Here is a 25,066-nt window from a genome sequence, read left to right as displayed (position 1 = left end):
AAAAGACCTTTTCATGGGAGAACTCCAAAGGAGGATTCTATTTTGAATGTTTTTATCCAATATACACCGTGCACTCTCCTTCCGTTCTGAATAATCTCCAACTTTCCTCTGAAAAGACATTCTAGTGAAAATAGGACTGTAACAAATTAGGGCCTCAGTCTCAAGTAGTATTACTAACTTCAAGATATGTTTGTAAAAATGCTAAGAATTTGGACTCTGAGTAGTACATTTTCATAAATATTCTACAAGTCAAACTCCTATTTTTCGCAGATTTTTTGGGAGACAGGATGTAACTCACAATATTATTCCCACTTGAAAGAAGAAAAAGCCACATTAACACAATTAATATAAATATGTCCAAAAACTGTAAAATAAAGTTACAAAGGAATCTTATTCCACATTTTAAGACACAACAAATGAGACGGCTAAATTATTTTCCTATTCAGGTTGCCTTCATGTCTGCTGAGTTGAATCTGACTTAAAAGCACATAGCTATGAAGTGTACAACTAGATATGTTTATTGATTACAGATAAGATGAAAATATAAAACAAAGTCAGCATCATTACTTCTCCATCCCCAGGCACAGCAATATCACTTAAGAAGACACTCACTATATTATGCCCTTTTGTTCTTCTTCCATATGTATATTCCAAAGCTAAGGTTGGTTTTGGTGGCTCATCCCTGCACAATAAAGACAGATAGTATTACCATCATGGGTTTTCTTTTTTCTTTTCTTTTTTTAATGTTTATTTGTTTATCCTGAGAGAGAGCACTAGTGGGGGAGGAGCAGAGAGAGAGAGGGAGGGAGAGAGGGAGGGAGAGAGGGAGGGAGAGAGGGAGGGAGAGAGGGAGGGAGAGAGGGAGGGAGAGGGAGAGAGAGGGAGAGAGAGGGAGGGAGAGAGAAGGAGAGAGAGAGAGAGAGAGAGAGGGAGAGACAGGGAGAGAGAGGGAGAGAGAGGGAGAGAGAGAGAGAGAGAGAGAATCTCAAGCAGTCTCCATGCTGTCAGCACAGAGCTGGATGCAAGGCTCGATCTCACGAAGTGGGAGATTGTGACCTGAGCCAAAGCCAAGAGTTGGATGCTTAACCGATAGGACCACCCAGGCGACCCCATTATGGGTTTTCTCATGCTATCATATTACCCAATTCATTTTTGCTTCCTCTTAAAAATGTTAATCTATTAGTAGAAAAGTTACTTTGTGGAATAGCACTGAAGTAAAAATGATAAAAAATTTGATGTAAAAGACAAGCCCTCAAAAAACCATCTTCGAGGATTTTTGTCACAGCTGCAACGATGACTAATGGCACCGGCACAATGTCGTAGTCCTTACAGGCACTGTTGGAGCGAGTGGAGAATGGAGTGCAGCTGGCAATGCTGGTGGCCATGTTAGGGGAAGCTCTTGGCATTCAGGTCATGTGGGGAGCACTTATACCAGGTTTTGCTCGGCCTCAATGTGGGGAGCTGTGAATCTTATGATTATCAATTTAATGGAGATATCAACAGACTTTAATGCAATTCTTTTATTTTTTTAATGTTTATTTATTTTTGAGAGAGAGAGACAGAGTGTGAGTGGGGAAGGGGCAGAGAGAGAGAGGGAGACACAGAATCTGAAGCAGGCTCCAGGCTCCGAGCTGTCAGCACAGAGCCCAATGCGGGGCTCGAACTCACAAACCATGAGATCATGACCTGACCCCAAGTCGGACACTTAACCAACTGAGCCACCCAGGCACCCCACAATTCTCTATTTTAAATCCCAGCCCGAACATGGGCATCATTTAACTAGCAAGAGCTGCAAAGTAACAAATAACATCAACAAGTCCTAAAAACTGACAAATGGTTTGATGAATTATTTACACTGCAGCTTACATTGTTTGGTAAACAGCTTTATTGTACATACGTACTTATTTACTTCAATTTCTTATAGTACAAATGTGTATCATAAATTTGCCTTCGTCACCATTTTTCAGTGTATGGTTCAGTAGCATGTTAAGTATATTCACCTTGTTGCACAAACTCTAGAACTTTTTCATCTCCCAAAACTGAAAGTCTATACCCATTACACAGTAACTCGCCATTTTCCCCTCCCTCCAGACCCTGGCAAACACCATTCTACTTTCTGTTTCTGTGAATCTGACTGCTCTGAGATACATCATATAAATGGAATCATACAGTATACATCTTTTTGTGACTGGCTTATTTCACTTAGCATAATGTCCTCAAGGTTCATCCGTGTTGTAGCATGCGTCAGAATTTCATTCCTCTTTAAGGCTGAATAATACTGGTATATATCTTTTTAATGTGGAGAAGAGAATTTTTAAATTTGTGATTTATATATTTATCTTTATTAAATATCTTGCATATCATCCCTACATACATATTTTTTGATACATACATAGAATATTTGGTTATATTTGCTTTTATAAAAGATACAAATTTTCTTTTATGAAACAAAATGCTACTTTTAAGACAAAATTTATAAGCTCTGATATTCAACGTATAATAGAACTTTTTTTTTTTTTTCCAAGTAAACTATCAAGGAACTGAAATGAAGAATTTTCAGTTCAGTGTTGTATTTCAAAGTATTTCATCCTAAGCTGATGTTGTGTTACAGAACTTGTTTGTAGAAAGAAACACATATGGTCAAAAGAGAGCCATGATTCCAGGGGATGGAAATATGATGCAGGTGTCACTATAGACGGTTCTTCTAAGAAACAATTTTGTTGGTGAAAGGAATTACACAAAGTCAGGATTCTATTATTTGAATTCTTTACTAGTATTTTTCAAATGGATGACGTTTCTTTAATGTGACCTTGAGACAAAATTACATCTATTTTGATATTTTTTGGAGAAGTTATAAGAAGTAGGTATTGGAATGAAGGGAACAAGCAGTTTCCTGCAATATCCTAAATCATAATCCTAAATCTTAATCTGATGACCATATAGGTTAGGAAGTATAAGAAACAAATGATAAAAAGTACAGTTTGAGGATCAACACTGTGCTTCAAAAATGTTTCCACGAGCAATTTAAAGATTATAATTAATGTTCAGATAATAATGGACTAGGTAAAATAGAAATAAATCAAATACCAGAGTAGCACAGCCAAAAAGCAGCCAAGTACTATCGGAGTTACGTTCGTTGCTTCCCCATATAATAGGGAAACTCAGCATTAATCCTGTATAATTTTATTTATTTACTTTTGCTTATTGTTGGTTTTATCTTTAAAGGAGATTTTGGGGCTCCTGAGTGGCTCAGTAGTTAATCGTCTGACTTCGGCTCAGGTCATGATCTCACGGTTGGGGGGTTTGAGCCCTGCATTGGGCTCTGTGCTGACAGCTCAGAGTCTGGAGCCTGCTTTGGATTGTGTGTCTCCAGCTCTCTCTGCACCTCCTCTGCTCATGCTCTGTCTCTCAAAAAATGAATAAATGTTAAAAAAAATTTTTTAAGGAGATTTTAAAGGCCATACAAAGAATTCACTAAGAAGTTATTGTTTGAATCTCAAAATTATTCACGTTCCCAAGTCTTTCAGAATTTAACTTGCCCTGTATAACTAGAATAAACAAAAAACATAGTCTAAAGGTTAACATAACACTTACCTGTCAAGACACCTTAGAATAATAGTAGTCTTTCCCTGGAAATAGAAAAAAAAAAAAAAAAAAAAAGAATACTGTGTTAATGTCACCCATATGTAAAATTTTGTTATTCGTAATTGTGGCCAAAAATAGCTTTTAATCACTCGAATGATAAATTACCTGGAAACTAGAAACTTTCAGAATTGTTCCTAAGTTTGATAAGTAGAAAAAGTTAACTGTCAACTTTCCATCACGGTGTAACTACACTGCTATTATTATAATTATGAAGTCCTGCAGATGACAAATACTAGCAAATCATACCTCACTTTAGTGGTCAACTTGGCAGCTGTCTGAAATTTTCTCTCTATTCATCAATGCTAATTACTGGTTAAGCAGATGATTAGTGTCTTCTAAAATGTTTTAATTCCAATTGTTGAAGTGGAAATAAAGAAAAAAGGTAACATACAAATAAAGGACATATTGCAAATATGTTCAAAGTAGGCAATCCAAATACTGGGTTAGAGTATTTTTTGTCTGTCTTTATTTGTAGAGAAGGTACTCGTTCTAAGTTTTGTGTTAGGAGTCAGAAAATATAGGTTCTGGGCAGCTCTACCACACGAAAGTTAACCTCACATTTTAGCCAGGGATTGGCTCAGTGGTTTAATCACACTTTCTTTTTTTTTTTAATAGTAAAACTTAAAAACAAAAAACAAGCCAAAAAAAGATCTCTTACAAGAAGACAGATAAAAGAGGAGCAGCAGGGAAAGCTCTAATGGAGGAAGCTGCTGGGTTCCAAGGAAAATAGTTTGGAAAATGCCGGACTGACAAAAACACAGACCATTTGACTAGGTAGGTTTTTCTCCTAAAACCTTTCATTTTTTTACCAAAAGAAAAAGATGATCACAAATAAATTACTCTGGATTATATCTGGGATATGATCAAATTGAATGACTTTTTTTTTTTAATGACGGGAAACATAAATAATTGGCATACGACCAAAAATGTTTATTACTGAAGGATGTTTGCTGGCAGGTATTCTTTCAAAGTGAAAAACAAGAAATAACCTAAATTTCCCCCAATGGGGATTGGCTAATTTAATTATGACAATCCTTATAATGAAATAGCATGCAGCTGTTAGGAATGACGATCTAGGAAGATACTTATTGACATGGTAAAACATTTATGACAGATTAGCATAACTGTTTTCAATTTTAAAATATCTTTTCCTGCTTCTTTGAGATATACGTACATGCATACACATTAACAGATTCAGAGAAAGACACAGAAACACACACACAAATAAATAGATCTAGAGGGATATCACTAAGCTAACAGTAAACATTTCTAGGTGATGGATTTGTTGGTAATTTATATTTTTATTATTTGGTTTTTTTTAAGTTTATTTAGTTTGTGTGTGTATGTGTGTGTGTGTGTGTGTGTGTGAGAGTGAGAGAGTGAGAGAGTGAGAGAGTGAGAGAGAGAGAGAGAGAGAGAGAGAGAGAATATCCTAAGCAGGCTCTGTCAGTGCAGAGCCCAATGTGGGGCCTGATCTCATGAACCATGAGATCATGACCTGAGCCTAAATTAAGAGTCAGACGTTTAACTGACTGAGCCACCCAGGCACCTCTGGTAATTTTTTCTTTTTTTAAGAAAATCAGGATTTTCTAATTTTCATACACTGAACATGTATCACATGTAGCATATTTTCGAAGTTTGAGATAAATGAAGACTGTAGTACAGTGGTCTCCTCTTATCCATGATTCCGCTTTCCACAGTTTCAGCTACTCATGGTCAACGGCAGTCTGGAAGCAGATGATCCTCCTTTGGACATGTCATCATCAGGTCAGGAGTACCCTAGCGCTGCATCACTGTGCCTACACCATTTACCCCGCTTCATCTCGTCAAGAGGACGTTTTAGCATCTCACATCATAAGAAGGGCGAGTATAGTACAGCAAGGTATTCTGAGTGACAGAAAGGCCACATTACATAGCTTGTATTAGAGTATGTTGTTATAATTGTTTTACTTTTAGTTATTTTTAGTTATCTCTTCCCGTTCCTCATTTATAAATTCAACTTTATCTTAGGTGTGTATGTATAGGAAAAAACAGAGTATGTACAGGATTCAGTTCTCTCTGCAGTTTTAGGCATCCACTGGGGGTCTTGGAACATATGCCCCGCAGATAGGGGGGAGGCTGCTATACCTAAAAATTATTGTATTCTATGTACAAGAAAGCACAGAATCAGAATTACTGGAATCTTAGATATAAGATTCCAGATTGGAAGGAATCTTAGATATAACTAGCCATTTTTCTCAGATGCTCATAGTTCCATAGTGTTGATTTAAATTTTGATTATAATTTCATGTAAATGTACTACTTGGTGGCAATTCCAAATAAACATAAACTCAACTCTGGGCACTGAAATACGCTTTTAGACTATCATTAAAATATGATCCAAATTTTAAAAATTCACTAGTAAACTGTTGCCCTCTGAGACCCCTAGGTTTCCTGGTTCAATAAACACTGACTTAGTACAAGTTCATTCAGGGATTATCAAAAGGAATCCTATCTTCCCTCCCATTACCTCAGACACATTGGAAATCCAGTCTTTTCTTCTGATCCATTATCCCTGGAGCTCTAATTCCACAGTCTTCTACACATCCCTTCATCTGGCACAATAATCCCCCCCATTTCTCCCCCCAAAACTCCCTAATATCAACCTCTTCTTCAGAATGGTCTACTTGTTGGCCTTACCTAAAATATGGCTGCTTCTGGACCATTTCCTCTACATTCTTGTTAAAGAAGGCTTTTTTTTTTTTTTTTTTCCTACCACCCCATGTACTACAGGGCCCTCCTTGCTCCCCAGTGCCACCTTTAAACAATCATTCTACTTCCCTTGTTTTGCAAAAGTCTTACAGGCTGGTACCAGTCTACCGTGACGGCTGTTGCCACCTCTTCTGGCTCAGTCTCCCTTTCCCTCTCAGCTGCTGTCATTAGTCTTGCTAACTTCATATCCATGTGGGCACAGGCAATCCACCTAACACTCTGACCTCTCAGTGACTTTGCCTCCTCACAGAGACCCTTTCCTTCACTCTGCTTCTGCCATACATCACTTCCAAGGTTATATCTTGAATCACTTCACCACTGGAAATTGCACCACTTCCAAAATCACACACACAAACAATGCATTTCTCCAACTACTTCTTCAGGAATCCCCAGAGTAACCATCCTGTGGCCTTAGTGAGAGGCCTCAAAAGTCCACTGACCTGTCAACATTTCTCCTTCTCCATCAGCCCCGTCCTACCTCCACATCTCACCTTTTCCATCTTAGAGTCCACAGTTTATTATTACAATCACCCTTGCAAATATTACCCCCTCCCTAGGCTTTCTCGCTCTGTATTGCACCCACTTGGTTGGCAAAAACCAACCCTGGTAAACCCAATCACCTTCCCTTCTCCTCCATGTTTGTACCCACACAAGTGAGTGATGATGGAGAAAAATTATACATACTGTGCAGATTGGTGTCACCTAAATTCTGAATCCCCGTCATCAAAACAGCAGTCAACAATGACGAGCAATCCTGTAAAGTTTGTCTAGTGTGTTCTCTCTCCCATTGGTTGTAACTGCTGTTTCGTACACTTTTCTTGATTTTCTCCTCAGAATACCCACTTGACCCTCTTCACCTGAATTACCTCTCTTTCCTTACTTCTTGCTCTTCAAGCTCTGGACATCATGCTCTCATAAGGAGGCTTTCCTCTTCCAGCCTCTTGGGCTGAGTGAAAAGCCCTTGTTTCCATCATAGATTTGTCTCATGTGTTGCTACTGTTGTACAAGTACTAGCACCTAAGTTCCTGCACAGCCGAGTATGACTTGCTTTTCTGTTTCCCCAGCATCGGGCAGAATACCTGGCACACAGAAGATGTTCAGTAAGTGTCCACTGAATGGACAGAGGTTTGGCAAAAAGAGAGAGAAGGCATCGAGGCAGTTAGTTTCTTTGGTAAAGGGTGATTACTATTAGCTGAACAACAGAAGCATTACTTGCTTGCCTCTCTTTATTTTTCAAAATCATGTTCTGTATAAAGCACGGAATCAGATACTTTTTAAAGAATAATATCTTCAAAAGTTCTACATATCTCAAGAGAGTTTGCCCGTCTTCAAAAGCAAAATTAGTTTTCATTTACATAAATGAAAATAAAAAAGAGCTTGTGTACGCCCACAGTCTCCTATTTTAACAAATGGGTGGTTCTTCCATAAACAACAAATAAGATATGAATGGGCTGTCACTGCAACAAAGCCTAGAACAACAGTTACAGAGAGTCCTAGCGGGCTGCTGGTGGGGCGTTTTGCGTGCGAGCATTTGTGTGCTGTGATCAGCTGTTTAAGCCACCTGAAAGGTATGGAAGCAGCTTCTTACACAGAAGACTTTATGTGATAGGAATTTACTTGTACCAGAAGACTAGTACTAGTTACTTGACCCGCTTATTTAAATCCACATATTTATCTATATGGCTGTAAGCAGGAAATTGGTAAGGTACCACATCCGATGAAAACATCACTCTCCTCACAATAAACTCATGAGATGAAATGTTTATATACTGTAGTTGGGTTAAAAATTTTAAAGTATAATGATACCTATGAAAGTTTTATTTAAGCTAATTTAAATAGTTCAGATTTTTTAAAGTGGGCCAACAAGAAAACTTGGTAAAATACAGAAGTTAAAAACAAAATAAAAACAGTGATTAAAATTTTACCATATGCATTTCTTTTTTTTATCTTTGCATTTTTACAAAGTTGAGATCATGTTGTATATAAAATTTGTCATGCTTTTTTCTTTTTTTTAATTAAAACATTTTTGTTTATTTTTGAGAGACAGAGATAGAGCACGAGCAGGGGAGAGGCAGAGACAGAGCGAGATACAGAATCCAAAGCAGGCTCCAGGCTGTGGGATGTCAGCACAGAGCCCAATGTGGGGCTCAAACTCACGAACTGTGAGCTCATGACCTGAGCCAAAGTCAGACGCTTAACCAACTGAGCCACCCAGGCGCCCCATGTCCTGCTTTTTTCAATTAACATTATACTTTTTCTTTACATCACTAACAACTCTTTTGCAGTTGTATAACATTTCCCCCCTTAATTATAATGTTGATGGTATATATAATATCTCCCAATGAAGGATGTCTATTTGTGTGTGGGGGGGTCCTTCCAAGACACAGCCCAAGACAGAGGAGTGTTCTGGCTACCTGGGCACTGACATCATCTGGTAAAGATGTAGCCTCGTTGATGCACAGCTTAGATTCAGAAAGTTTAATTTGTCAATATATCCTTCAGTGGAAGCATGAAGCACAAAAATAAAAGTGTAATATGAACCCCAAATAGACACAAAACATAATGCCACATAAATTTCAGCCTCTTGGATCTGTAAGCCCGATCTTTTGCAGACAGTGTCACCAGCAGTCCTGCCTTCCTGGCAAGAACTTTGTGAGCCAAGCAAAGTTGGATGAAGATAGGATACATCTGTTCTTGCTCTGTAAAGCCACTTCCAAAACCCCTTTGTATCCTTGGCTAAATAAAACAGAAACTCACAATGAGTGGGGAGAGGTCTCTCACTAATAATCAGTGGTCCTGGGGACAGGCTGCCATATTTTCTACATGTTTTTCACAATAACAAATAACCCTGTGTCATTACATCATTATCGTAACTCAATGATTCCTTAAATGACAATCCTAAAAGTAAAGTAACTGATTCCAAAATATGATTACTAAGATACTGACTTACCCACTTAGATGCTGACTTATTTATTTATTTTTCTGACTTGGACAGTTGTTTATTTTTTAAAAATATTTATTTATTTTGGGGAGAGCACAGTGGAGGAGGGGCAGACACAGGGGGACAGAGGATCTGAAGCTGGCTCTGCATTGACAGGCTGCCAGCAGTGAGCCTGATGTGGGGCTCGAACTCATGAACTGTGATATCATGACCTGAGCTAAAGTCAGACACTCAGCACTCAACCGGCTCGAGGTTGAGCCCCGTGTCGGGTTCTATGCTGACAATCTCAGAGCCTGTAGCCTGCTTCAGACTCTGTGTCTCCCTCTCACTCTTCCCCTACCCTGCTCACACTCTGTCTCTCTCTCTCTCAAAAATAAACATAAAAAAAAAAAAAAGAATCCTGGCTTTTATATTCAAATCAGATAGAAAACCTGAATGTTTTCAAATTATGAAATGAAAAACAATAGTTTAAACATTTTTTAAAATTTTGTTTACTATAATTGTTCTTAGATCAATAAGTACTTTTTTAAAGAATGTTTTTAACATTTATTCATTTTTGAGAGACAGAGTATGAGTGAGAGAGGGGCAGAGAAAGAGGGAGACACAGAATCCAAAGCAGGCTCCAAGCTCTGAGCTGTCAGCACATAGCCCAAAGTGGGGCTCGAACTCACAGAGTGGGAGGTCATGACCTGAGCTGAAGTCAGACGTCCAACCAGCTGAGCCACCCAGGTGCCCCAATAAGTACTTTCTAATTCCTGCTAAATATGGTATTAGCTAGGTAAAAGTGAGTTTACCAACTTCAAATTCAATGGGTTTGTTACCATAAATTTGAGCAAAATGTCTAAATATTATTTTTTAATGTAGTTATTATAACATTAGATGTTAAAAACAGCAAAAAAAAATAATTCTTCATTTCATATTAAAATTCTCTCATCTGGATATTTTTCAATCACATGTTTTAGTCAGAATATTCATATGGGAATCAAAATTATTTCTTAAATTCCCCCCTATGGTGCACAATACTTAAAGTCCTCAAGTGACATAATGTGGTATTCCACATGAAATCAGCTCTCTGTTGATCTGAAGGATATGCTATACCTGTGCATATATTAACCTATGGATTTTGGCTGACTTCTTCTAATTGTGTGGTGATAAATGACATTACTAGAGTCAGAAATGATAAACCAATTTTATCTCAAGTGCCAACACCTTCCTGGAATGTTATGGATCAGAAGTCATCTTCAGGCTCAGTGGAAAAGGGTGCTGTGATCAATAAAATGTGTGTGGAAGATGTGTAACTCGTATTTGCTATCTCTTAAGGAACCCTAGAAAGCATCTTCTTACAACCAGATTGTAGAAACTAGAAAAGGAAAAATTTAGAAGTCAAGACATTTCCTTCCCACTTTTCTTCTATCCAGGGATTGAAGTTTGGGAAGAGAACAGAAGCTCTGGGAAGTAAAATGCTCAATGACTAAGTTTTCTGGCCAATACCCTAAGAATGAGTGATTATCACTTGATAAGAGAAGAAACCTACGTTCAGAGGATCACAAGACCATGCCTAGAGACTTGACAATTTAAATCTAAGTGGAGAGAATCAGAAAAAAATGTGCAGATAAATTGAGATGTCATTACGTATGACATTAAGAAAAATTTAAAGACAATAATGGAAGAGGGCCCAAGTAATTCACAAGAGAAAACAGCTGAGACAAGGCCTGGAAAGAATATTTACAGCGACAGATGCACAACAGTGCAGGTAACAATAAGTGCAGTATTATCACAGGGGAGTAAACGACCTCATAGGAACTACCAAAACTGTGTCAGAGACTTATGAGTGCAACATATTAAATATTTTTTAAGTTTATTTATTTATTTTGAGAGAGAGAGTGAGGGAGGAGCAGAGACAGAAGGAGAGAGAGAGAATCCCAAGTAAGCTCCACACTGTCAGTCCGGAGCCCTATGTGGGGCTCGAACTCACAAACTATAAGATTATGACCTGAGCCAAAATCAAGAGTCAGATGCTTAACTGACTGAGCCACCCAGGGGCCCCATGAGTTCAACATATTGATGTAAAGAGACAGAAGGAGAGAGAAAATACAGCATTTTGTGTATTTATATGGACACTTACAAACATGCATGAAGGAATACTATACAAAGAGCAGAATGTGATGTATGTAACTAGACTGTTGCCTGACCGTATGAAATGAATTATCGTATGATGTCCCATGGCACACATCACAAGAGGAATACAGATAAAGTCTAACAGTGAAGAGGAGACCAACCTTTCAAAAAATTTTTTAATGTTTACTCATTTTTGAGAGATGGAGAGAAACAGAGCATGAGCGGGGGAGGGGCAGAGAGAGAGGGAGACACAGAATCCGAAGCAGGCTCCAGGCTTCAAGTTGTCAGCACAGAGCTCAACGCAGGGCTGGAACCCACAGACCGTGAGATCATGACCTAAGCTGAAGTTGGACGCTTAACTGACTGAGCCACCCAGGTGCCCCAAGGATACCAACTATTCAAAAAGTGCCTCCCTCAGTTTGAATTTTCTGTCATTCCCAAAGGAAACAGTCCAGACTCAGAAACTAGGATCAAAGAGAGAGGTGAAGTGACTCATTCCGACACAGAATTCTATACCCAGATAAACATTCTACCCAGAGTGAGGGAAAATAAAGGCATTTTTAGACATGCAGTATCTCATAAATTTTACTTCCCATGTAACGCTTTCCCCGGAAACTACAAGAGAATGTGCTCCACCAAGATAAGCGAGTGAACCAAGAATAGGGAAGAAACAGGATCCAGGAAACTGAAGTTCCAACTCAAGAAAGAGGAAAAGGGAATTCCCGAGATGTTGGGGAAGGATGGTAGCTATGCCGCCACTCCTGACAACAGTAGAGACCAACACAGCGGGTTAAAAGATGGCAGGACTCCGGCTGGAGAGGGGAAATTTCAGATGATCTGATACAACTGCCTAGATGAAAATTATACTGAATGTCTGTTGGGGATTGTGGAAAGAATTAGCAATAGATATCTGGGGAGCCAGCTTCCAGGATGGTTCCAAATGATCCCCACTTCCTGGTATTCCCACCCATGTGAGGTCCCTCACACTGTACCAGAGTTGGGTCTTTGTGACCCATATGGCATATGGCAGAAGTGATGGCATGTCACTTCCAAGATTAGGTTATAAGAGATGGCAGTTTCTGTCCTGGGCACCCTTTCTCTTTTGGATTTCTGGCTTTGGGGAAAGCAAACTGCCATGTTGTAAGCAGCCCTATGGAGAGGCCTATATGGTGAAGAATTGAAGCCTGGTCAACAGTCAGCAATGAACTGAGGCCTCTTGCCAACAGCCATGTCAGTGAGCGAAACTGCTTCTCCAGTTTAGCTGAGCTGTGAGATGACTTTAGTCCCAGATGACATCTTGACTACAACTTCATGAAAGACCGGGAGCCAGAACCACATAACTAAGCTGCTCTCAGATTCCTGACCCTCACAAACTAGGTGAGATGATGTTTGCTGTTTTAAAAGCTGCCAAGTTTTAGAGTAATTTATTACATAGCAACAAATAACTAATGGATATAAAAACTAAGGTACATATAAGAGCTAAACAAATAAAAAAACAAGGCATTTTGAAACTTTTGGAAGAAGTTACTCAAGGTAAAGAAAGTAATCCACTGAATATTGATTTAGCCCAAAATTATAATAGGAATCATACTGCAGACCAGGGCTGGAGGTGAGCATTTAAAAGAGACAGAACTATGGGCTCTGTGCTGATAGCGTGGAGCCTGCTTGGGACGCTCTCACTCTCTCTCTGCCCCTCCCCCACTTGAGCTGTGTCTCAAAATAAATAAGCTTTTATAAGTAAATAAATAAACAAACAAACAAACAAAGGAGACAGAAATAGGGGCACCTGGCTGGCTCAGTCAACAAAGCTTGCAACTCTTGATCTCAGGATTGTAAATTTGAGCCCCATACTGGGTGTAGAGATTACTTAAAAATAAAAAAGTCTTAAAAAAAAAAAAGAGATAGAACTAAATACTCTTCTACTATTATCAAAAATTCAACAGATAATGTCTAACATTTTAAGTCTAAAAATAGCCCATCAGTGATTTCAGACATTCAGAGGTAAATTATAGAAAAAAAGGAAAGAGGCTGCTTTAAGGAGAGGCTCTGAACAATGTGGAGAAGTTTACTGCTTTATGCGCCTTTTGATTGAGCTTATAAACCTCATCTGTGAATCATTTTAATAAAAATAATTAAAAATAAAACCAGACTGTAACAAAGGGCCCAATCTAAGAAAATTAAGGACAAAACAATGTAAATGAAAAAGGCTTACAGACCTCAGCTCAACCTTAGTGAACAGGGTTACGTGATTACTAGGATTTTTCTATGCAATAATAGGAGCACAGCGTCTGGAAAAAGAGAAGGTGGCACACCTAGTCTACTGCAGTTAAGCAAAACCTCACAAACTCTGTTCCCTCCTGAGAATGACACAGTAGAATAATTCCAGGTGAGAGTTAATTAAAATCATGACAGAGAATCTATGACTGATATGGAATCCATAACACAGAAGGCATGAGCGAAAGAAATGAAGATACGAAAGCTGAAACAGACTCAGGGAAACAAAATGGTTGTCTATAATTATTCAAAGGGCAATTTAAAAATACTTAAAGATGTAACAAGTAGAAGAGAAATCAGACTTTTACAGGTCAGAATTAAGACCAAGAATTAGGTTCTTGGAATCAGAAATACCAACTATTCGGACACTTTTACAGGTCAGAAATGGGAACACTGGATGTTCCAATAAAACACAGGTTTTCCAGTAACCGGGAATTAACAAAATGAAACCAGCCTGCTTTGTGAAAGATAACTCCCCCATTTCTAGAGATAGTCGAACTATATAACCACTCTTTATAGTGGCTCTTAACCTTTTTGAAGTGCTAGAACGCTGGGAGAATCTAATTTCCCATAAAAATGCACTGATACACAATCACACACAATTCTGGATACATTTCTAGAGAGTTCCCTGGCCCCAAGAAGTACCCCCATGGGGCCCAGAGTGAGAATCCCCACTGTAGAAGACTAGGGCAGTGCCAGGTTTCCTTCAGTTTCTATGACTCTGGTTAAGATTAAATGTATCATATTCTACACGGTTCATGTTTTTGTTATCTATATGCCTGTTTCAGTTGTACAAGTTACCAGAACTATTGGTCATCAGATTAGTATTTATGGTGCCTTTGAGTAGTCGAATTAGGATCAATCGCTCCTTCCTCTGGGCTGCTATGGCTCATGTGGGAGCATACCACTTGACAAGAAATGCTGAGGCTAGATGTTAGTCCCCACTCACCTATGAGCAGGGCCTCCTCTCCAGGGAAGGCACAGCCAGCAGGTAACCAGCAGGCCAGAGACTGGTCATCTGGTTAAAGAGTTGAAGTATCCAAATGTTTACCAAAGTATTAAAATAAATTTTACCACTGGTTGCTAAATCAGCATAATACTTGAGGGGGAAAAAAAGGAGGAAAAAATGCATTACCCCATTTTTACTGCCAATGAAGAAAACAGATTTTTCTCCAATTTCAACTCCATCACCTTCACCTCCACTGCTTCCCCGTTTTTCCACTTCTGCTTTTGCAATTTCCCAGAGAGTTTCACTATGAGAGGCAGAAAAAGAAAATTCAGACAATCAAAGAGAATCTTTTCCAATTTCTGTTTCATGCTCAGAGAAATTTTAGTTTAGTTAAATTTATAGAGCAAATCAACAGCATTTTCTTGGGGGACAATAAGCTGATAGAACCTCTGAGGATTAGTCATTTTCCTTGCACTGGTTCATATCAGCTGAAAATAATAAGCCACGTCTTTGCCACTAGGATTTGAGGCTGCCTTAGTTTGGGGCTTCCAGCCGAGGTCAAAAGCTGTGTATGTTAGCTTCTCAGACATGTATATGAAGGTACACAGAATTTTGGAAATTTACAACTTGAAAACCACCAACATCTAGGAAAATGGGGAGCCCAATAATCTTTGCTTTCTGAGATATTTCTTGTGTTTTTTGTTTTTTTAATGTGCTAGTAGAGGAAGGGAGGAGAGAGAGAGACACAGAATCCAAAGCAGGCTCCAGGCTCTGAGCTGTCAGCCCAGAGCCCGATGCGGGGCTTGAACTCACAAACTGTGAGATCATGACCTGAGCCGAAGTCAGGCACTTAGCCGCTTAGCCATCTGAGCCACCCAGGTGCCCCTCTTTTTTGTTTTTTAAATTATATTTCTGGCTCAAGATTACCTGTTTTAATATATAAAATGTAATGAAAGAAAAAAAATCACCTAAAATCACATTTCGAAAATAATCCTTCCATTCATCTCTCTATAAACATATGTAATTTTTCACAGATTATACCTTTTATTAAAGCGAAAATGAAAAATGGAGTCTTGAACTAAAAAAAAAAAAAAAAAAAAGAGAGACGAGATCTAATTGTTCTAAGCCAGAATTTGCGGCTTTCTACATGGCAAATTACCCAACCTCTCTGGATCCTTCATTCCTTTAATTAATTCAACAATTATTTATTGAGCACCTAATATAGGCAAGCTTTTGTGCTTTTCTCCAGGCTTATTTCTGTTTCTTCATCTCTAAACTGCCAATTAAAGAAAAATACCAACCTTATAAGATGGTCACGATTGATTGTTAAAATGTGATAATTCATTTTGGGCTTGACCTATATATAGTTATTGAAAATTACTGGGAGCTCCTAATTATTATTCAAGAAACAGAGATGAAGAAAGGGGCTATACAAGACCAATAAAGGTGTCCCTAATTATTTGCACCAAATGCATGCATTTCTTTCACAGGTGAATCCCCAGGAACTCAGCCCAGGCTTGTCTGCTCTTCATTTACACACCTTTCTTTTTCTTAACATTTTTAAAAAGTTTATTTATTTAAGAGAGAGAGAGAGAATCCCAAGCAAACTCCGCACTGTTAGCACAGAGCCCAATAACATGGGGCCCTATCCCAGGAACTGAGAGCTCCTGACCTCAGCAGAAACCAAGAGTCAGACGATTAACCAACTGAGCCACCTGGCGCGGGTATACACCATTCTTTCAAACTGATGATCTGCTTTCCAAATTCCCAGCAGAGAGGAGAGCAGGTGGTGCAGCCACCAGTCATGCCACTGGTGAAATCTGTAACTATAACCATAACTTCATAACTGCAACCAATTATACCCCATGGGAAGGAAGCTGACAATTTTTCACATTAAGGTTCATTAAACTCAAGAGATCAGGCCATGATCCACAGGTGAGAAAAACAGATTTACCCTGCTCTGTGATGGACTCCAGAACCCCTCTCTCCCTGACGTCCTTCTAAGTTGTTCAGAGAAGGTTTAGGCGTGATCTTGAAAGCAGGAAATTAAAACTGACATCACAGAACTGAAGAGCTAAAATGTATTTTCCAGGCCCCCTTTAAACGTCATCTTACGCTTTTCACACAGCTTTCTCAAGTTTCCCTCACTTATTATTGTCCTGAACCCCTGCAACCAGGAGAGGAGTCAGGGACATCTCCGAGAAGGAGGCTTTGTGGTCTAATTCACCGCCTGAACCCCTGCATCTTAGAACATTCCTTGGCCTGCAAAAAATTTTTACCAAGTGAATGGTTGGAGTTGAACTTTCAAAATCTTTTATACCTGGGGAACTTTTCTACCTGCTTGTGGCCGAATCCACATGTTCAAGGGTAGTTCCTACGGATTCCTGACCATCCAGACAGAGGTTGCATGCAGAACAGACCCACAATTGTTTTCCACAGGCAGCTCCCGCCCGGGTTCCTCTCCCTAAATATGCCCGCAGCTGCCCTCCCTCTCCTGCCCCTTCCTGGCGGGGTGGGAAAGAAGGGAAAGCTAGGCTATCGAGGGAAACGTAAGCCGGACGCAAGCACGGCTGCGGGGATACCTGGGCATCCTGGCTCCACCACCCCGGTGTCGTGAACTCGGCGTTGGGACTCGCCTAAAATAAGCAGGCCCGTGATCACCCAGGCGGGCGGAACTGTGCGGACTCTTGGGTTGCCATGGGAGCGACGTTGCAGGCTGGGTTGCGTGCACACGAGGGGCATCATGGGAAATGTAGTTCCAGGCGTTGCTCTTCAAGTCTTGCTCAACGCCTCGAAGGCTAGGATGTGAGAGAACGAGGTGACGCGTCTGACAAACCTGGGACCTAAAAGCCCTGGGTTGGAAGTGTTCTTTTACTTAAAACATATTCCACTGAGTACCGGACTATATGTCAGAGATCTCTGCTCTCTCCCTTCAGTTACTTTTCAATCTCCAATAGCAGTGCTTTGGGAATGGAGGGTGAATCAAATTCCTGAGCTGTTTTCTAGCGATTTACTAGAGGCAAAGAATATTTGTGATATTAGTATTTTCCAACATTCTGTTTAGTTGTTTTGAGTTTTATGCAATAGCACATCATTTATTAATAAGCTAATAAAGCAAATGCATCTCCACTATACTTCATTTACTTTACCTCTAAATCAATAACAAATATTGAGTTATTACTATATGCAAGACTCTGTGCTACACAGAGTAAGGAATGAAGTGATGAGTAAGACAAGATCCTACTCTTGAGAAAGATGTACACAACTAAATATAATAACCCAAAGGAAACCAGTGATATAAGCTATTGTAGAGAGGTACAAAAAATTACATAAGAATAAGTAATTATGCTGAAGGGAGTTGTTGAAACATTCATGGCAGTGACAACATTTGATCTGTTTTGAAGGCTGGGTAGACCCAGCCTCTATAGCCCAGGATGTCTTGAATATTTGAAGGAGATACTCTCCTTCTACATTTCTGCCATTTGGTTTTGGGTGATGGATGGTGTGATGTTCAAGAACATGGGCTTTTAGAGTGAGATGGACTTTTATGTCCTAAGTCACACTGGCTAAGTTGCCACATTGACACAGTGGGTAGATTACTCAATATCTCTGAGCCTCAGTATCTGATCATGTAAACCAGGGGAAATTTGTGAGTTTTAAATGAAATAAATATATGTAAAATATAAATTATGTGTGCCTGACACCTTACAAGTGCTTCATGCTTGTTATTATCAGTTGTAAGCTACTGATCAGCAACTTTGAACGAAAACAAAGATCACATTCTTGGAAATGAAGCAAAAAATTTTTTTAATTAAAAAAAATGTTTATTTTGAGAGAGCACGCGGGCAGATAGAGGAGAGAGGAGAGAGAGAATCCCAAGCAGGCTCCATGCTGTCAGTGCAGAGCCTGACCCCCAGGCTTGATCTCATGAACCATGAGATCATGACCTGAGCTGAAATCAAGAGTTGGATGCCCAACTGTCTAAGCCACCCAGGCACCTGGCAAATTTTTAAGGGGGAAAAAAAAGCATTTGCTTGAGATAAAATCTTTAAGAACAAAATCCTCCCAACACCTAGGAGCATTTTGAAGACCTAGAAGGCTACATTTGCACATAGAAAGGAATATAACAGGAGTGTGGTTCAATCGAGGATGATCGCAAGTGAGATTGGTACATCTATCGTTGAATCAGCATCTACATCCTGGGCGTAGCTTGCCTATAAGCTTACAAACTGATGTGAGACAGTGTGATAATTTGGGTTCTGGAACTTTGGAACTCTTCTGTGTGTTAATTAGAAAGCCCTGTTGATATGAATAACAAAAGCGGCAGCTAATATTTTTGCTTGCTATGATCCAGGCACACTACTAGCATCTTTTAAAAAAAATTTTTAAATGTTTGTTTATTTATTTATTTAAATGTTTATTTATTTTTGAGGGGGGTGGGCAGAGAGAGGGAGACACAGGATCCGAAGCAGGCTGCAGGCTCCAAGCTGTCAGCACAGAGCCCAACGTGGGGCTTGAACTCACCAACCAGGCTCCAAGCTGTCAGCTCAGAGCCCAACGTGGGGCTTGAACTCACCAACTGTGAGATCATGACCTGAGCCGAAGTTGGGTACTCAACCAACTGAGCCACCCAGGTGGCCCAATGTTTATTTATTTTTGAGAGAGAGAGACACACAGTGCGGGGGGCGGGGGGCAGGCAGAGAGAGGTAAAGAGAGAAAGAGACAAAGAATCTGAAGCAGGAGCCAGGTTCTGAGCTGTCAGTACAGAGCCTGACACGGGGCTCAAACTCACGAACCTCGAGACCATGACCTGAGCCAAAGTAGGACGCTTAACCGATTGAGCCACCCAGGCACCCCAACACAGTACTAGCATCTTAAAAGTATAATTGTTTGCATAACTGGGATTGAAGGTTGAAGAAAGGAGCATTATAACAAGGAAGGTAAAGTTTGTCTGGCTGGGCCTTAATCACCAGCATTAGTTCAAAGGTGATTCAGTGGATTCCACTGATCTCATTGAGCAGATGAATTCCCTTTTTTACCCTTATGCCTCCTGAGGCTTCATATTTGGACAAAGTAAGTGACCTTCCTGGTTAGATGAAAATTGTTCTTTATTTTTAATTTTATTTGAGAGCGAGAGAGAGCATGAGTAGGAGAGAGGGGAAGAGAGAAAAAGAGAATCTGAAGCAGGTTCCACACTCAGTGCAGATCCTGACTTGGGGCTTGACCCCATGACCCTGGGATCATGACCTGAGCCGAAATCGACAGTCGGACACTCAACTGACTGAGCCATCCAGGAGCCCTGAAAATTGTTCTGAAGGCAGGACTATATAAAGATTTGAGCTCCCCTACTGGATCACTCCTAAAAGACTCCAGGGTTTCAATGGTGGTGATAGAGGAGAAGACAGTATGGTGATGCTTGCTGAATGCAATAAACAACAGTGCAGAAGAATGAAGATGTGTGCAGAGTGTATTTGGTGGCATTGTGAATAGTCGAGGTGCAAAGCACATAAAGTGGCTAAGGTGGAAGAGCAAACAGGGCAGGGAGATTGGGCTACATTGAAGTATCTTGCAGTCTGGATTTCACTGGGTTGGTTACGAGAAACGGAATACGATTTTTTTTTTTAATTTTTTTTTTTTAACGTTTATTTATTTTTGAGACAGAGAGAGACAGAGCATGAACGGGGGAGGGTCAGAGAGAGGGAGACACAGAATCTGAAACAGGCTCCAGGCTCTGAGCTGTCAGCACAGAGCCCGACGCAGGGCTTGAACTCACGGACCGTGAGATCATGACCTGAGCCGAAGTCAGCCGCTTAACCGACTGAGCCACCCAGGCGCCCCCGGAATACGATTTTAAAATCAGGGTGTTCCATGACTGGACCTGAGTTTCAGTGAGATAATTTTTTCCAGCTGTGTGAAGGATGTTTTGTGTCTGTAGGTCCATATGGAGGCTATTAACAATAGCCCAGACAGTGACAGAGTTTTTACATTTTTTCCCTTGTTTTCAAAATTATATAAACTTCTTGTAGAAAAAAATAGCATACAGAGAAAATGAATAGGCTAAAATAAGCACAACGCAGAAGTAATAACTATTAAACACTCTAGTGTTTAATTTCATTCTAATCTTTCCTCTTACAGTTAAGATTTTACTGTAAAGCTAACATCCTGATTTTAACATGTATTTCCCTATACCAATTTTTAAAACTTTTTTAAATGTTTATTTTTGAGAGAGAGAGGGCATGAGTCAGGGAGGGGCAGAGAGAGAGCGAGACACAGAATCTGAAGCAGGCTCCAGGCTCTGAGCTGTCAGCACAGAGCCTGACGTGGGGTTCAAACCTACAAGCCACGAGATCATGACCTGAGCCGAAGTCAGACACTTAACCAATTGAGCCACCCAGGCACTCCTCCCCATATACATTTTTAAAAACCCATCATAAACATAGCTTTGGTGGCTGCATTATATCCTGCTATATGGATTTCTTGTCACTTAAGCATTCTCCTCATAATGAGCATTTGAAGTGAGTCAGAGTAAACACCTAACATGAGTCAGGCCATGTAGAGTCTTTCTCTGGGAGTTTTCAAACTAGAATTGGGAAAATCAAGCCATGCCCCACTCTGGAGAAAATTAGCATATTTTCTGCTGAATGAAGAAGCTATTTTATTGATTAGTTCCTTACATATTCTGGATATTAACCCTTTTATCATATATATGACTTACAATTATGTTCTCCCATTCTACAGTTTTCCTTTTCACTCTGCTGTTTCTTTTGATGTTCAAGAGTTTTAAAGTTTGGAGTTGTCCCAAACTTGTTGTCTATTTTTTATATTGTTGTCTTTGCTTTAGAAGAGTTGTCTGATTTTAATAAAGCCACCAATATAACCCTACCAACACCTTCAGAAAGGGATGCCACCCACCATTAGATTATGTTAACAAAGCACTGGAAGGAAGGGTACCCTGTATCCAAGTGCTACGGTGAACACTTGTGTCTTGTTTTGGATTTATTTGCTCATAGATGTTGCCCTATAAGTACATTTTTGTTTCTTGACTATCATTGGGCCTAAAAATGTTTATAGAGCATACAATGAAGATTTTGGATGGATGTTGATTATAAATATGCCTCCAGAATCACTGTGACTATGTATGATATGGGTAAAATTAAGTTCAACAGGTAAAATTATGGTATAGAGCAAGTGTGGATCTCATCTCCTCCCCCCACACTCTGTCCAGGTCCATGCAACTCTTCATTGTAGGACCCACCTTCCCACGTAAGTGCCCAAGAGAAGCCCAAGTCTTGGTTCACTGGAATATGGATGAATCTCACCTCACATTAAATATCTGTGTGTGGATTTTACCTTGATTTGGAGTTTAAAGTGATTCCTATTGCAATAAAATCCCTTTCTTCTTCCAGGAAAAAGAAAATAGGGGAAAAATGTAAAAGGAGATACCATTTCTACAGGAACTGGTTAGCAGAGAAGCTTCTCCACGCTGTTATTCCTGCTTCTCACTTCCCTTCCCTCAGTCCCCACATCTCTAGAGCCTTTGATCCCCAAGAATCAAGCCAGAGATTCCGCACTGGGGAAGTCCAAATTCCATGGCAGCTACGGGGTAGGTGGACAGGTGAAATATGTTCTTGGCAACCCAGGAACACTTAAAGTCCTTGTCTAGAGAAATAGGATTATCCATGTGGCTAATTCTTCAGGATTATACTACAGTACAATTATGGTTTAAGTGTATTGTTCTAGGATCCTGGCCACCATGTATTTTTTCCTTTGGAAAAAATTTTCAGATAGTCAACTTATAAACACATTTTCAGAAGAAAGACTCTTTATAAGTTGTGACTAACTTTTCCTGTAAACTGAAAGTTAAATTCATTTCCAAGCTATGACACTATTTGACTTTAAGGACACACACACATAAAAACAAACAAACAAACAAAACCCAGAACATTTACAATAAATGTTTAAAACACAGCCCATCAATTAGCTTGAAATAAGCTACTTATGGAGCTTATTATGAAATCACAGGAGAACCCCACGATTTATACATATTGTATATGTGTCAATATGCATACATACATCTTAAAGTTACAATTTGCCAAAACAGCTTCCTTTTATATGGATAAAACAAAGCAACACTGAAGACAAAGCATGAATACAAGAGAAGGAGGTAATAACTACCATTTTCACTAGTAGTACACCTCAGCTTTGACAATGAAAACATTAGGTATTTCTCGAAGAGTATTCAAAAGATAATGCTCAAAATGGGTTTTGTAAATCATTTATTATGATTGAAAGGGAAGAAAATGATAGGAGACAAATATGACAATTAAACATGTAACGTTATTCTCTTGTAACCAATCATAATAACATACTTTGAATTTTTTAAATGGCTATATAAGTAATTTCCCAGAAAATAAAATTTTCACATCATCAGTTACAGAAAATTGATTTCTTTCCATCAAAATATTTTATCTCTGTTCTATCAAAAATAAATGCCACCATTTAAGCTAAGCCTTCACTACTTGTTCAAATGAGAACATTTGGAGTGGGGTGTGCTTACCCGATGGTGAAGTAGCTATTGCCTGGGAATAAAGTCCTCACACAGATGTAAGCTCTGCCAAGCCTCTGGCTTACCAACTAGTGATTACTGAACAGTTTCCTGGGAACTAAGAAACTCTATTGGATGCCAGCCAAAAGACTCCTGAGAATCATCGCAAATTGGTAACTCATTTATTCTCAAAAATCAACTTGCTTATGCAGAGAGTGGCTGTGGCTCAAAAGATTTGGGGAAATAGTAAATGGGAATCTATTTCCATGGGGTTTTTTGACCTTCTTTTTGTCATTCCCAATAAAGCAAAAATCTTAGCTGAGCAGTGTATTTCTTGGCTCTGCCCTTTCGAAGGACGCTAATACGAGATGGAATATTTTTAAAAGTCTTAGTGTGACAACAGTATATTGCCATAGGGAGAAAGCAGCAACGAGGAAACTATGAAGGCTCTGCCAACAAATTAAATCAGCAGCTAACATTTTTTTTTTCAAATTGGTTAAAAAAACACAAATACCACACACAAAGTGATAAATACATGTCCAAAAAATAAATACAAATATTCTCCACATAAATAAAATTAAGCATACTCATGATTACTATTGCAATTAAACAGTTTTATAATATAATTTTCATGTCTTATCACAGTTTCATTTTTATCATGAATACTACTTTGTTTTGGCACATACTGGAACGAACTGACCACTCATGTATTCCAGCAAAGTAACACATTTCTAGACTCTCTCAACTAAAAGTTTACCTCCTTTGACAGAAGAATTCTTTCTCTTTTCTTTTAAAATATACTTTGGGGACATTTATACTCAAACCATAATTAAAAATGACCATACGAGGGCAAAGTTTTAAGCGTCTGTTTGTTTTCAAAGATGTTATTTAACAAAATGAGGTCAAGATGACCCAGCACCAAATGCAAGGAAATGTGGGCAATATTCCAGTGAACTCGGGCCATCCAGTAACAGCCAAGGAATGTGAGGAGTCACTGTCTCGTTTTAAACTTTACACTCCAGTGATCCGAAAAGGTGACAGGCTGCACTTTCTAATAGCACACAGGAGGCTCTGGTTACCTAACTCTTGTTTTCTCGCGGGGATTCCTTGTGCCACAAGCACCGTGCCGGCTCTAAAACTGTGCCACTAAACAGCACCCTGCAGCTGTTGCTGACACTGTACACGTCCTTCCGAACACCATATCATTCATTAAAAGCACACTTAATCACAGCACTTAATTTTTTGGCAGTGAGCGCTTCCAAATAGTTAACTGGTTTGCCAAATGGGAGTTTGGTAGCTCCCTTTGCCAGAATATTTTTTTCAAGAGACAAAACCATGCCACACTGCATGATGTGTCTGACGGCAAGGGACAAAGGAGGTGGAAAAAATGATGAATTCTAACCCATTTAATCTACGAGCATATCAGCATGTGGGCACATTTTGTGCTTATGGTTCATTAGTCGTGTTCATTTGAATATTTAAGGATCAAATGAAAGAGAGAAACGCCCACGTTTTTGAAGTTTGGAAAACCAGTGTGGGCGCAACACTGCCCGTGTGTCAACGCACTTATCTGCAGCTGATGCAGCCATTGGCTGGAGGACGGGAGTGAGGGTTCAGGCTCCCGAGCTTTCAGAGCAGAGTGGGGCCTTTGGTCGGTCTGCTGCTTGACAGCAGGGGCTGGCCTCCCGCTGCCCTGGCTTCCGGCCCCCGGGTCTGGGCTGAGAGCAGAGCCGGAGCAGAGAGGTGGTGAAAGGCTGCCTTTTGCTGATGGAAGTTGTTTATGTAACTGGCGATCAAAAGAGTGATTTCAAGAATCTAAAGCAAGAAAAATAGACTCGTTAAT

The 25,066-nt window shown here is 39.6% G+C and overlaps 2 protein-coding genes across 4 annotated transcripts in view; both read right to left on the bottom strand.

Annotated features, from left to right (window-relative positions):
- The window catches only part of DYNC2LI1 (dynein cytoplasmic 2 light intermediate chain 1), a 42,847-nt gene extending 25,321 nt beyond the window's left edge, over nucleotides 1-17,526 (bottom strand). The window contains exons 1-4 of one of the 2 annotated variants that reach the window (XM_019465951.2): nucleotides 17,261-17,526; nucleotides 14,865-14,982; nucleotides 3,595-3,629; nucleotides 613-682 (exon numbers count right to left, since the gene is read on the bottom strand). In XM_019465951.2, the coding sequence (XP_019321496.1) occupies nucleotides 613-682; nucleotides 3,595-3,629; nucleotides 14,865-14,982; nucleotides 17,261-17,268 (231 nt within the window). In that variant the 5' untranslated portion in view covers nucleotides 17,269-17,526. The remainder of the gene's footprint in view (nucleotides 1-612; nucleotides 683-3,594; nucleotides 3,630-14,864; nucleotides 14,983-17,260) is intronic. The other variant, XM_019466028.2, reaches the window with a different exon arrangement.
- Nucleotides 17,527-22,937: 5,411 nt separating this feature from the next.
- Nucleotides 22,938-25,066, bottom strand: part of PLEKHH2 (pleckstrin homology, MyTH4 and FERM domain containing H2) — a 113,125-nt gene continuing 110,996 nt past the window's right edge. For both annotated transcript variants that reach the window (XM_019465138.2, XM_019465211.2), the window contains one exon: nucleotides 22,938-25,038. In XM_019465138.2, the coding sequence (XP_019320683.2) occupies nucleotides 24,853-25,038 (186 nt within the window). In that variant the 3' untranslated portion in view covers nucleotides 22,938-24,852. The remainder of the gene's footprint in view (nucleotides 25,039-25,066) is intronic.

This window comes from Panthera pardus, unplaced genomic scaffold (genome assembly GCF_024362965.1).
Source record: "Panthera pardus isolate Hobbes unplaced genomic scaffold, ASM2436296v1 HiC_scaffold_25, whole genome shotgun sequence".
NCBI classification, from domain to species: domain Eukaryota; kingdom Metazoa; phylum Chordata; class Mammalia; order Carnivora; family Felidae; genus Panthera; species Panthera pardus.
Note: the sequence above shows the minus strand (reverse complement) of the source record. Positions and strands in the feature narration are given on the sequence as shown.